The sequence below is a fragment of the Diuraphis noxia genome, unplaced genomic scaffold (genome assembly GCF_037042655.1).
Source record: "Diuraphis noxia isolate RWA-SAM2 unplaced genomic scaffold, SU_Dnox_SAM2 contig0003, whole genome shotgun sequence".
NCBI lineage: Eukaryota > Metazoa > Arthropoda > Insecta > Hemiptera > Aphididae > Diuraphis > Diuraphis noxia.
Genome location: NW_028301713.1, coordinates 39,551,788 through 39,566,343, shown reverse-complemented (window position 1 = coordinate 39,566,343; position 14,556 = coordinate 39,551,788). Strand labels below are relative to the sequence as shown.

At 30.4% G+C, this 14,556-nt stretch overlaps 3 protein-coding genes across 4 annotated transcripts; 1 reads left to right on the top strand and 2 right to left on the bottom strand.

Annotated features, from left to right (window-relative positions):
* Positions 1–1,984: 1,984 nt before the first annotated feature.
* Positions 1,985–5,099, top strand: Hsp83 (Heat shock protein 83). Its single transcript, XM_089222645.1, has 3 exons — positions 1,985–2,145; positions 2,567–2,835; positions 2,903–5,099. Exons 2-3 carry the CDS (start codon positions 2,567–2,569, stop codon positions 4,818–4,820), a joined length of 2,187 nt encoding a protein of 728 aa, XP_089078771.1. The 5' UTR covers positions 1,985–2,145; the 3' UTR covers positions 4,821–5,099.
* Positions 5,100–6,903: 1,804 nt separating this feature from the next.
* Polr1H (RNA polymerase I subunit RpI12) lies at positions 6,904–9,860 on the bottom strand. Its single transcript, XM_015515940.2, has 4 exons — positions 9,705–9,860; positions 8,944–9,083; positions 7,090–7,309; positions 6,904–7,001 (listed from the first exon to the last, which is right to left on the bottom strand). The coding sequence occupies exons 2-4, from the start codon at positions 9,068–9,070 to the stop codon at positions 6,977–6,979; spliced, it is 372 nt and encodes a 123-aa protein (XP_015371426.1). The 5' UTR covers positions 9,071–9,083; positions 9,705–9,860; the 3' UTR covers positions 6,904–6,976.
* Positions 9,705–14,327, bottom strand: LOC107167048 (uncharacterized). 2 transcript variants are annotated; one of them, XR_016190819.1, is made up of 3 exons: positions 14,071–14,327; positions 10,364–13,769; positions 9,705–10,009 (listed from the first exon to the last, which is right to left on the bottom strand). XR_016190819.1 is itself a non-coding variant. In XM_015515937.2 (2 exons), exons 1-2 carry the CDS (start codon positions 14,143–14,145, stop codon positions 12,444–12,446), a joined length of 1,401 nt encoding a protein of 466 aa, XP_015371423.2. In that variant the 5' UTR covers positions 14,146–14,327; the 3' UTR covers positions 9,705–12,443. The 2 variants fall into 2 exon arrangements, 1 of the variants encoding a protein (XP_015371423.2); XM_015515937.2 differs by having other exon boundaries at positions 9,705–13,769.
* Positions 14,328–14,556: the final 229 nt, after the last annotated feature.

The window sequence follows — 14,556 nt, the reverse complement described above, 5'->3', positions numbered from 1 at the left end:
AATACTGGATAATATTTTAAAATGTTGTCACTTAGCATTTACATTCGTGTATTGATGTCTATAATATTATATTGTTTTAAAACGACGTTTTAATTTCATAGATGCCTGGCTAAATAACTTTACACGGATTCTCCTTTATAGTGAAACTTCTAAATAGATACTGAACACCTCTCGGTCACTGGCATTTTGTCCACTATTTGGATGTGGTATTTAGAGGAAGAAAAAATTCGTACATCAATATCAAATAATAATAACTATTTATGCATTTCATTTGTATGCAATGATAATGAATATTGTATTACTAACTGAAAAATATATTTTGAGGTATAAACTAGCTATTATTAAAAAAAACAGTTGCAAAATTTAGTTTGGAGTTTGATGCGTAGTCGTGTTTCGTATGTCCAGGGATTTTCGAGTTTAATTGTGCTGGAGAATGATTATAATTATGTACAAAATTAATTTAATTTAATTTTGTGACCATTTCAAACTATTTACAATTTACGTAGTATATTATACACACAACTTAATACTATATAACATAAGCTATATAGAAAATATTTTCGTAATAACATATCAATGGTTGAACGGATAAGATAATGATAGTGCCTAATAGTAATATTTAGGCATCACACGTGCAGATATTCTAAATTTATAATAAAAATGATGAAGGCCAAACAAGTTAAAATGTAGTAAAGATGTCCACATCCCGAAAAAATTGCTGTTCGTAAAAGGAAGGTTTCACCATTATTGTTAATATGATGTATTGTTGTATCGATAATAATATAGTATTTAGAAATTATAAAATTGTATCTTTTGTACTTAAATTGTACTCCAGACATATTCTGCAAATATGGTTTTGATTGATTTTTTCTAAATTTAAAATTAATTTATTAGTACAATAATTATTGATACGGGAAATAAAATAATATAATATGTGATGGCAAAATATTTAATAGTTATTGATCAAGTTATGACGATTTTATAACATTACTGGTGATTTTGAGCATATAAAATTATAAGATACCTACAAATCGACGTCAATTTGTAATAAATAATTTATTGAATTTAAATACTTAATAATTTAAATGTCCGGTTAATCCACGGTGGCGGACGCTCTGTTAACGAAATTGTAACTTTAATATGTTTTTAAGACTTTGGACCGAATTTTGAAGACAATTTTTACGTTTCAGATCGAAAAATGATCTATATATATATAAATGATTCGATTAGTAGATATTTCGCGCCATACGCCATGTGAACGCTGCGTCCCGGCGAAAATTAACGACAATTTGTCGTTTGAAATTTACCAGCAAACTGAGACGCGCGAAATCGCTATGTAATCGATCATAAAATTTGAAAGTTATTCGATAAGTTATAAAAATAAATCATTCGGAAACCCTAGGAAAATATAACATGTGCGGATTATGTGACTGAGTTAACGGAGAAACAGGAAAATTGCGTAGGATAATAAATAACTGTAAGTCAACGTTTAGGTTAGTGAGTTGATAGTGACGAACGCTGACTAATTATCGCTGAAAATTTAAAAAAATTCGTCGAAAATGGAAGAGAAAAAATTTTAAACATTTAATTTGAATAAAAACCATTTGTCGACAGGGAAAATGTTTTGCACCGCATCACTCTGTATACGGCAGGCGGCGCATAGAATGTTCTAGAAGATTCTCGACTTCCACCAGGCCAACGAAAAACGCAAGTCGGTGTGGCGTTGGTCAAAGCGCCCCGTTTTCGGGTGACCGTCGCGCCAGCGTTCGCGCGTCGCGGTCCGCTGCGCATCGTTTGGTCGTAACGCACGAATCAGCCCGTGTATTGCATACGGCCCGTCGCCGTTCGCGTTTCACCGTAACACGTGCTCGGCCGCACCGTCATACCCGTCGGCTTTGACCAACGCGCTCCATCGAGCCGGTAGAACGTTCGCGAATCTTCGGCTCGGCGGCCACGGGAGATTATAAATACCGGGCCGCGTCGACAATTTTCATCACTTTAGAACTCGTTGTCGAACTCTGAGCACGCGCGCCCAACCGCTTGCGATTCTACTTGCGATCAACATTAATTGCCAATTGCAGCTTGCGATTTTTTTTGTGTCATTCTATTTGCGATCATCAACACTTAATTAACACTCTACAAACCGTAAGTACTGATCATCTGTTCTTTTTTTTTCTTAACGATCGTGTGAGTCGTGTGACCATAATTAATATTTTTTTATTTATCATTTTTATGATCCTGTGTTCCAATTCATTATGACGCGTTCTCTAAACACTAAATTCATTTTTATATTTCGGTTCAACTAGATATTTTTTTAAAAATTATTTTGGGATGTATCTCTTTTAATTCAGTTTAGGTATTATTTTTAATTTATATATATACGTCTGACTTCAATTAAATGTTCACTTTTCTACCTATTGATTATTAATTTCTGTTATTCACTGTTGTACTGTGTACTTTCATAACATTTTAATTAGGACATACTTAGTCAACACGATTTTACGTATCGAATTATGCGTATTTTTTTTTTACATGTGTAGTCAAATTTTATGTTTTATATTTTTAGATGCCTGAAGACGTTACCATGTCTGCATCTGACGATGTCGAGACCTTCGCTTTCCAAGCTGAGATTGCCCAGCTTATGTCTCTCATCATCAACACTTTCTACTCGAACAAAGAAATCTTTTTGCGAGAATTGGTATCTAACTCTTCTGATGCATTGGACAAAATTCGTTATGAGTCGTTAACTGATCCATCAAAATTGGAATCTGGCAAAGATTTACACATTAAAATTATCCCCAATGCTGAAGAAAAAACTTTGACCATCATTGACACGTAAGCATTCTTATTTTCTAAATTAATATTTTAATAAACAACTTTCCTAACCATCATATTATTTTAGTGGTATCGGTATGACCAAAGCTGATCTAGTTAACAACTTGGGAACCATTGCCAAATCTGGTACCAAGGCTTTCATGGAAGCTTTACAAGCTGGAGCCGACATTTCCATGATTGGTCAATTTGGTGTGGGTTTCTACTCCGCATATTTGGTAGCTGACAAGGTAACTGTTGTATCCAAGCACAACGATGATGAACAATACTTGTGGGAATCTGCTGCTGGAGGTTCATTCACCATCCGTACCGATCCTGGAGAACCATTGGGCCGTGGTACCAAGATTGTCCTTCAAATCAAAGAAGACCAAGCTGAATTCCTCCAACAAGAAAAAATTACCAGCATCATTAAGAAGCACTCTCAATTCATTGGCTACCCTATCAAATTAATCGTTGAGAATGAACGTACAAAGGAAGTTAGTGATGATGAAGCTGAAGAAGAAAAGAAGGAAGAAGGTGAAGGTGAAACTGAAGAAGACAAAAAACCCAAGATCGAGGATGTTGGTGAAGATGAAGACGAAGACAAAAAAGACGAGGACAAAGACAAGAAAAAGAAGAAGACAATTAAAGAAAAATACTTGGATGAAGAGGTCTTAAACAAGACAAAACCAATTTGGACACGCAATCCTGATGATATTAGCCAAGATGAATATGGTGAATTCTACAAATCCTTAACCAATGATTGGGAAGATCATTTAGCCGTCAAACATTTCTCCGTTGAAGGACAACTTGAATTCAGGGCATTGTTATTCATTCCCAAGCGTGCACCTTATGACATGTTTGAAAACAAGAAAAAGAAGAACAACATTAAATTATACGTCCGTCGCGTCTTCATCATGGACAACTGTGAAGACCTCATGCCAGAATACTTGAACTTTATCAAGGGTGTTGTTGACAGTGAAGATTTGCCGTTGAACATTTCCCGTGAAATGCTCCAACAAAACAAGATCTTGAAGGTTATCAGAAAGAATTTGGTCAAAAAATGTTTGGAATTGTTTGAGGAATTGGCAGAAGACAAGGACAACTACAAGAAATTGTACGAACAATTCAGCAAGAACTTGAAACTTGGAATCCACGAAGATAGCCAAAACAGAAAGAAACTTTCGGACTTATTGAGATTCCATTCGTCAGCCAGTGGTGATGAACCATGCTCCTTAAAAGAATATGTTGCCCGTATGAAACAAAATCAAACACACATCTACTACATCACAGGTGAAAGCCGCGAACAAGTGTCTAACTCTTCATTTGTTGAACGTGTTAAGAAACGTGGATTTGAGGTTATTTACATGACTGAACCCATTGATGAATACGTCGTCCAACAGATGAAAGAATACGACGGCAAGAACTTGGTATCTGTCACCAAAGAAGGTTTAGACTTGCCCGAAACTGACGAAGAAAAGAAAAAGCGTGAGGATGATCAAGCCAGATTTGAAAAATTGTGCAAAGTTGTTAAGGACATTTTGGACAAGAAAGTTGAAAAGGTTGTCATCAGTAACAGACTTGTTGAATCTCCATGTTGTATTGTTACATCTCAATATGGTTGGACTGCCAATATGGAACGTATCATGAAAGCACAAGCACTCAGAGATTCGTCTACCATGGGTTACATGTCAGCCAAAAAACACTTGGAAATCAATCCGGACCACCCAATCATTGAGACACTCAGACAAAAAGCTGAAGCTGATTGTAACGACAAGGCTGTCAGAGACTTGGTCATGCTTCTCTTTGAGACAAGTTTGTTATCATCTGGTTTTGGACTTGAAGACCCACAAGTACATGCTTCGAGGATCCACAGAATGATCAAATTAGGTTTGGGAATTGATGAGGATTTGCCCGTAGCTGAAGAAAAGACTGCTGAAGTTGATGCCTCCGAGCCTGCTGCCGAAGCTGATGCTGAAGATTCTTCACGTATGGAAGAAGTTGATTAAATTATTACAAAGTGAATTTATTTTGAAAGAACATTTCCTATATTTTTTATTGTTATATTATTTTGAGACTGATTTGTCCATTCTTTTTTTCTTTTTATTTCAAATTTGTTCCAAAACTAACTACTACATGGCAATTTATTTAAATCTTGTAGATTTTTATAATTACCTAATATTCAATGTACACATGTATAAGTTTGCTTGGAATATTCTAGTTATATAAGGTGTTTACAAGTTTTAAAGGTATAATACATGGAATAATTTTTGTACATAAACTGAAAATTGAGTTTTTTATTTTAATTACCTAATTAATCCACAAAATTATTATGTTATATTTAGTTGTGAATATGCTTGGATGTAGTTAATGTTCATTCTATTTTAATTGAACATACATTGTGGAGCGGTTTGTACACTTGTTACTATGTTGTAGTGTCAAATAATTAATGGTTTTGTATTATAGGAAACTGTTGTGATAGTCAATCTTGCTTGGCATACATTGTTCCAACGAGGTTTTTAAATCATAGTCTTTAATATTTAGTTTAATAATTAAGTTTAATTACCCTTTACTCAGATTTAAAATCTTATCATTGGAGAGTCAAAAACAGGAACACAATTAATTCAAATTGGTTATATGTGCCTATATGTGATAGATTTTTATAGTATTTTAATATCTAGTTGTAGTCTATTTTTATTAATATTAAGTAATTTAAACTTTAAAGGCAATTTGTATGTAAAATATCTATGTATTGAATACAAAACTATACTTCAGGATTAAAAATTGGTATTCGGTCAAATAATACAAGTGTATAAAAATTTGCATTTTACTAGTGACTTCAAATTTTTTTGCTTGTTACCATTTACTAAGTATTAAATAGTACATACTAGGTAAAAAAAATTATATGATATACTTAAAAATTTTGTTGCTAATTTTAAATTAATTGTGTAGGTTTCATTTTTGAAAGATAACGAGAAAATCCAATAGCAACTGGTAAACCATGTGTAATATTAATATATGCCTTTTTGTGTAATTGTAATTATATAGAAATAATGATATCTATAATTTACAAATTTACACAATACTTAATTAATGGGAGTGTTTAAATAAGATAATTTTTTTAATCAGTCAATTTCACTTAATGGTATATTTTATTGATCATCTTAAAAATGTTTAATATTTAGTCATGATTATAATCCTTAACAACAGCAAGTAATTTGTTTTTGAATACAGAATGAAATAAACTTTGAAAAGCAATGCAATCTTTTAGTATTATAATTTAAAATTGCATTTAATTATTACTGAATTACACAAAACACAACAAAAAATAAAATTATATAGAATGATGTTTTTTTTCTATATACTACTCATATGGTACATTTGTACAGATATTCAACAGTTTCAATTAAAATTAAATTTCAGGATATTAATTGTCATTAAAGTTGACCATAAATATTTTTATTTCAATATGGGCATAGCCCAAAATATAGTTATAAACTAATTACTAAATAAATATGCAAATCACTAATGGCAATTCAATGTAAGGGAATCAGATATTGTACTCATTTTTTTAATCAAACATTTTTTAAGAGGACGCCAAACCCGCATGTGTTGTCTCTGTCGTACAAGTGCGTAGCATAGCAAATTTTACGCTCAGCAGATCACGTTTATCTTCGTTATTTTAAAGTTTAGAGTGAATTGACCTATTATAAAAATTAAAGGCAAGATTATTACCGAGTGCATCTCATAGGCTTTTTATTATATTTTAATTTTAAGCCGAGTTATGAGTAGTTTTAGATATAAAAATGATTTACAATTTTAAAATACTCATTACTCGCTTTAAAATTAAAATATAATAAAAAGCCTATGAGATGCACTCGGTAATAATTTTGCCTTTAATTTTTATAATAGGTCAATTCACTCTAAATTTTAAAGTAACGGAGATAAACGTGATCTGCTGAGCGTAAAATTTGCTATGCTACGCACTTGTACAACAAAGACAACACATGCGGGTGTGGCGTCCTCTTAAGTAGCATTTGTATCATTATATTTAATTTTAGCATTTAGAATAAACTAGATAAAACAATAATGTTTAAAAATAAGAATAACTTTATTCAACTTGATTAATATGTACAAAAATATATTCCAGATTTTTGAAACTGTTTTAAGAGTTTTCTGATTCAGTAAATCTGCAAAAAAAAAAAAATAATTGTATTAAATTACAAACCATAAATTTACATAGTAAATATTTTTAAGACAAGCAATAGTAGCTCTTACTTGCATTTAAGACAAGTGTAAAACACGGTTTGTCCTTCATCAGCTGATCTTAACTGCACAGCAGCATAGGACATCTGGTTGTGACCACATTTGCTACATCTTCTCTCGGCAATTGGACCATCATCTGCATCATTTTTGTTATATTCAGTTTTTACCACATTATCAATATCTTCTACAGAGTTCAAAATAATGTTGTATTCAGCTACAGAATTTCCATAAACTATAACAATAAACAACTAAAAATTAATGCTTGATAATCTTTAATATATTTTTTATTTTTATTTTAGTACATTAATTGTGGTTTAGTCTATTCTACACAATACCAATATAATACAAGGTGAGTGCAGCAGATGGCCAAGTCAAAAAAGGTAGTCACATTGATTAAAAACTATTTTTATAGGTTGTACAGTAATTGTGTTAAAAAATATCTTTAATCTTTGGTTTCTTATTTGCACATCTTTAAGGTTAATTAATGATTTAAAAATGTTTAGTTATTATTCAATTTATTTAACAATTATTATTTGTTTTTATTTATATAGATTTATTAGTAGTAAATAGGGCTCGAGACTTATGGAATTTTCATATTTTTATATTTTTTTTAGACATTTGTTTATAATGAATTTAAAAACACCAAAGAAAAATTTTACTGGTTAGGTGGTATTAATGAAAACACAAATTTGTTCGCAATAAATCCATATAATATTATAATATGCAATATTTTAAGTACAACATAGAATATTTCTTATAATAGTAATGAAAATAATATAATACTCTTAGAATCAACCAAATTTCATGATTTTTTTTTTTTTTTTTAACTGAAAAATAAATATTCTATTGCCGCATTAAACTTTTTTTTCAATATTTTCCATTGCAGCGTCCTCTCATATAAAATTTCAGGCAGTACATTACAGAAAAAGTATTTTCAAAGTAATTTTAAGGTTTGCAGAAATATTGGAAAACCAACAACGGACTCTTGCAAAAACTTTTTTTAGTTAAATATTTTAATAAGTACCAAAAAACTAAACATCACTCCATGTCATCACTCTTGTATCTGGCTTTAAATAAATGTGTTTCATCTACTTCCACTATGCCATGACTATCTTCAATTAATAAATAATCGTGGTTTGCGATCTTCCTGGTAACAACACGGAAGTATTTATAAAACGCTAATGCTGTCTCTCTCTCGAGACTAACCTTTTGTCAAAAGTAAAATAACACAGATTATAAGTATCGACATAGACTATATTTTATAAGCTATAGGTTAAGGCAGTGTGGTACTAATGAATATTGAAAAGAAGGCTGGTCAAGTTAGTTTTCTTATTTTATATTTGAAATTGACATTTCGAATTGGTTTTTCTTGATAAGTAAGAAAATAATATTTTACTTTTGAAGTTTCAAAGTACTAGGCTAGATTAGTTTTTATGAATTATTTATTAAATTAAAAGCAATAACTTAATTAATGTTTATTAATTACATATTTCAGAGCATTTAACTTTTTTTGCATATATTTTTGTGCATTTATGATTATATTTTAATGCATTTTTTCATGATTTTCATTGCTATAACTTCAGAAACTAGTAATAAAATAGCAATACTGTGAATACTATACGCTATACTACCCCAGGAATATTATCATTACCTTTGAAGAGTTATTAATTATGTTTAAAAACAAAATATTTTAATTAATATAATTAATAAAATGATTACAGTATATTCTTTTTGTTATGACATATACTTCAAAATTCAATGAATATTTATAATTTTTACTCTCCTCCAGTAAAAAAGTAAGTTCAATTAAAAAATAAAATAAATGTACGATCATTAAAATCAAAAATATTATTGTTGTTAACTTACTTTCTGGTCCAAAAACAGTTTTACATGAATAACACTTAATAAATTCTTCCATACTCAATGAAGGTAGTATTGAACCACATTTAGAGCAAAATCCTGGATATGTTTCGATGTCGTTTCTTAAATTCATTTGACTTATTTTTCTATAACAGTATTAAAACCAAATTAAATATATTGGTGATTTAAATTTTAAGATTTGATGGTGTAACAATGTCATGAAAAATGTAGACTTGTGCATGTTCAAGAAGTATACTCGATTCAATTTTTCTCTTAAATTACCTATGTGATTTTTCAAATTCTGAGTTTTGTAATTTTTAATTATAAAATCATGTTTTCAAATATTTTATTGAATGACTGTTCTATGGCAAATGGTAATTGTAATAGTACAAACTTTTTTTTTTCAAATGAAAACCAACTTTTTACTGCAAATATTTTTAAAAGCTTGTTATGTTGCTCTTAAAAGTTGATGTACATTAATAAAAAGCATGTATTATGATGACAGGTTTAAAAGAATTGGGAACAATGATAGTTTTATTATTACTAATTTATTCATTAATTATGTAATATTAAATTACTATACTCTAGCAGTTCACAGACAAGAGAAGTTAATTAAACATTTACTGTAGTATGATTATTTTACATACCAATAGATGAAAGTTGTGCTAACCATATAGGAAAAAATGCACAATACAATTTTGTATAATCCGAGGTATAATCGTAAGCTAATTTTTATGTCTAGATAGTAAATAATATTAAACACTTACCACTCGGTACGCAAATCGCAATAAGGTTCAGTTATTGAACTCCCAACTTCAATACTTTTAACTTTAATTTGTTTAATTTAAACGTGCACATGTATACGTATACTGACTATACTGTTTGAAATCGGGTGTCTAAAACTTCAAAGCTTGATAAGTGACCGTTTTTCCACAGAATAGATACAATGTGGTTTTTCGAACAACTTGTGATAAGAAACCTTGTATGTTGAGTTGCATATCTTAGTCCGCGGGGGCACCAATGCACCAGTTTAAATATTCAATCATACTACGACAATCGCGCGGTCCTATTTCTTTTAAGATTAAATTTATTATTATTATTTCACGAAATGTCATACAGTTTTTAAATTAAATATAAATATAAATTATAACGATTTGTCTCCAAAAGCAAGCTTGAGTAGGAAACAAAATTTTGTATAATATATTATACTAATTTAATAAACATTTCATGAAAAAATAAATTTACTGTTATGAAATATGGAAACATAATACATTAACGCTATGTCCTACGTGAACGCGGCGAGTGCGAGCGAATTCTATCCTGACCATGCTGTTCCCCTTTTTCGCGTCGCGACGAAATACAAGCTGTTTTGTTTTTTGCCTCGTTCACATAGGACATAGCGTAATACCACATATTTACTACGAACCTAGTCTAGGTTATTGCAATCATCTTATACAGTTATGCTTGTTTATTCCTCATTCGCTGTTATGCTTTAGAAATATAAACTATTTAGATCTATGATTGCAATAGCCAATAGCTAATACATTAGGTACCTTCAGATAAATCGATAATATAATATACAACTATATACTCTATTCGCCGTAAGTTGACCCACTTGCGCGCATGCCGCATGCATACTGAGCCGCCGGAAGTTCCGGTACAAATAATTACAATAAATTTAAAAAAATGGTCATATCAAAAAAAGCTGGTAAGTCGTGTATGTCGCTCTGCTGTACAGTAGGTTACAAGTGGGTTACTGTAATGGATGGAATTAAATTTGAATCCAATGATATTATATCATTGTATACAAAAAACGATTTTGAGCGAAGACGGTTTATCTGTCTAGGATATATTATAGATTATTAAAAATTTTCAAATCTTAGATTTAAAAAGAAAATTTTTTATGAATTTCTAGTTTGAAATAATTTGCGAATTTCGTGATTTTTACATATGTTGTCAAAATTCAATCTTTGAATGCTTGTAAAAAAAAAAATTGTGACTAAGCATTTCTTTTATTTTTCAATTTTTATTGTAAAAATATATTATGAGCCTTGTATTAAATTTTCAAATCTTAGATATAAAAGGAACATTTTTTATGAATTTCTAGCAAAAAATAATTTACGAGTTTTCGTGATTTTTACATAATATGTTGTAAAAATTCAAACTTTGAATGCTTATAAAAAAAAATTGTGACTATGTATTTCTTTTATTTTTCAACTTCTATTGTAAAAATATGTAAGGAGCCTTGTATTAAATTTTCAAATCTTAGAATTAAAAAGAAAAACTTTTATGAATTTCTATCTAAGATAATTTAAACATTGTCGTAATTTTTACGTATTTGGTCAAAATTTGAACTTTAAATGCTTATAAAAAAAAATCGTCCTACGAATTTTTAATATTTTTTAACTTCTATTGTTACAACGTGTTAGAAGCCTTGTATTAAATTTTCAAGCTTTTCTACCGAACAAATAAATTTTTATCGATATTATAGAAAAAAAAACTAAAAAAGTTGAAAAATTAAAATGTCAGTAAACAGCTCAAAACAAATCTAAATATTTTGAAAATTTTATCAAATATATAAAACGCCTATATAAACATTCAGTCAACATTTCAAGTATCTGCGGTAATTTGTTTTAGAGTTAAACCAAAATAAGGAAATCGCTAAAAGTGAAAATCCAATGTTGTAAAAATTTAAATTTCAAATGCTCATAAAAATTTAATTTGAATTTCCTGTGGAATTTTTATTTGTGATAAAGATTGAAAAACTTGTAAGGAATCTTGTATTAAATTTTTAAATCTTAAATTTAAAAAAAAAATTTTTTATGAATTTCTAGCTTAAAATAATTTGTGAATTTTCGTGATTTTTACGTATTTTGTCAAAATTCAAACTTTTAATGCTTATAAAAAAAAATTGTGACTATGAATTTCTTTTATTTTTCAACTGCTATTGTAACAATATGTTAAGAGCCTTGTATTAAATTTTCAAGCTCTTCTGCCTAACAAATAAATTTTTATCGATATTAATTTAAAAAAAACTAAAAATGATCGAAAATTTGAAATGCCTATGAATAGTTCAAATTAAGTCGAAATTTTTTGAAAATTGCATATTGGATAGAATATACTTAAATAAACATTAGGTGAAAATTGCATGTATCTATGGTCATTTGTTTTAAAGTTACATCAAAAACCAAAATCGATTTTGTCGAAAAATGAGTGTGCGTAAAATTTCCCGTTTTTCTCTTAATTTTTAGTTTGTTTTTCTTAATTATTTAGAAAAGTATTAAGAATTTTTTACTTTTGACCCCCCAAAGTACCAACTAGATTCACTTTCTGATCGAACGAGGTACTGAAGTCAAAAATCGAAGCATTTTTACTGCCCCAAAACGTGATGACAGACACAAAAAAAAAAACACATCACATCATGGTAAAATCAATACATTCATCGCTCCGCTCAGAATCTAAAACAGGTATTAAAAACAAATATATTTACAAATTATAAGAATAGTTCAATCCGTATCAGACTCTGAATCAGATGACGTATCTCCAGTAATAGTTAAAGTTAAATTTTGTCTCTGCGCTTCAAACACCTCGTCCATAATGTCATCTATTTCCCAAAACCTATTTTCTTCCGTTATCGTGTGTCTTATAAAGTTCTTCCACATATCTGCATCTACTCTTTCTATGCCTTCTATTAAAAGTTTTTTGACATCGGGTAGTTTAAAATATGTAGTGTTGTTCATTTTTACGTGATTCTTGATCGATGACCAAGCAAGTTCAATTGGATTAAGCTCGCAATGATAAGGTGGCAGACGTAAAATTGTTTTATTTTGTGCATTGGCGATTTCATCAATAACAAATTTCTCATGTTGAGGCTTAATTTTTTTTACGATGTCTAAAAGTTCTCGTATTATCATAGTCCTATCCACCACTTCCCCTTTATTCTCCAACCACTGTATAATATCGGCCTTCTTCGTTGACGCAGTCGGTGCTTTGTCCAACTTAACTGAATGATACGACGCATTGTCCATAACAATAACGCAGTTGTCCTTTAGACGAGGTAGAATATTTTCCATCCACTCGTAAAATTGCCCGTTCATCTCGTCGTGGTAATCGCGGGAGTTCTTCTTGGATTCAAAACACAATAATCCATTGTCAACAAAACCATCTTCGGACCCTATATGAAGAACAATTAGACGCGTGCCTTTGCCAGACGGATTCACGAAACCGGTCGACATTCGCTTTAGGAATGCGAATCGGTGGGATGTTGTTATTGTTGTATCACGCCATTCATAATTTGGACAGTCACCAGCATTCACCCAGGTTTCGTCTAAATAATACACATGGCGACCCTCTTCACGATATTTCCGTATTGATCTCAAGTACCTTCTTCGCCAAAGTATTAACTCGGTTTTTTCTGTTAGAGCACTGTTACGACCTCTCTTAACGTAACGGAATTTTAATTCCTTCAATAATTTAAACATACTAGTACGCGATACGGTTGGCAAATCTTTATCATCAGACACAGCTTTGTGAATTTTATCAACCGTAGGGATTTCGCGTCGGAGCCAAATACTGTGTACGTGCCTACGGACTGCATTCCGATCGAAGTCATCGAACGTTTCAGTAATTTGGTTTCTTACTCTCTTGCGTTTTGGAGATATTACCGTTTTAGTTTCCTTGTAATCACTGACGGTTCTATGTACTGTTGATTCACTAACGCCCATTGTTTTTGCAATTATCACCCTCATTTGCCTCATTGACATACTTGGATTATCCTTAATAATTGTCTTGTACATATTGACAATACGTAATCGCTCACGTGAACCAACAATCTAAATTCAAAAAAATACAAATTTTAAATTCAAAAATATTATTAAAAAATATCGGGCCCAAAGTTAACGAACTTCGTTTTATTATTCAAAATATATGAAAATATATTTAAATCATCAATTCAATTATAATATTTCGTAATAATTACATCCTATAATAAATACAATCGAGTCGCGAAAACTCGAAAAACTTTTATAATAGTAATTCATTTATGCTTAAACCAAGTCGATTTTTACGGACACCGGTTCTTTTATTCGCGTATGTAATAAGAATAACTATTATTGTATTTCATGTAATACTCACTTTTCCTCGTGTATTCTTAGTTACTGGTGATAATGCTTCTACGTCTTCAATTCCTTGATCATCACTACTATCCATAGCGAATTATATTGATTAATAAATAAAAATTCGGATAAAAATAATTGTAAACAGGATAAAAAAATGTATCGTTAACAATAGCGAGGGTTCGCGGAGATAGATTCGCGTTCGCTGGATAATCGAATCACTACGTATTCGCCAGGTGCGGTGGCGACGATCATCACTATATAACGCTCCGAAGAAGCGGTGGCCTGCGCAACCGCGACCGGTTTTCGTCGAGCGAGTGGGTCAACTTACGGCGAATAGAGTATAGAAAATACAAATCATGGATAATTTTAATCATTTTAATTTTGATAATTTTTATGGTATTTTATGAATATTTTTAATTTTTATAAATTTGTATAGTTATTTAATAAATTTGAGTGGTATCACTGGTATTATTCTATTATAGCATTTTTGTGAGTGGTATTT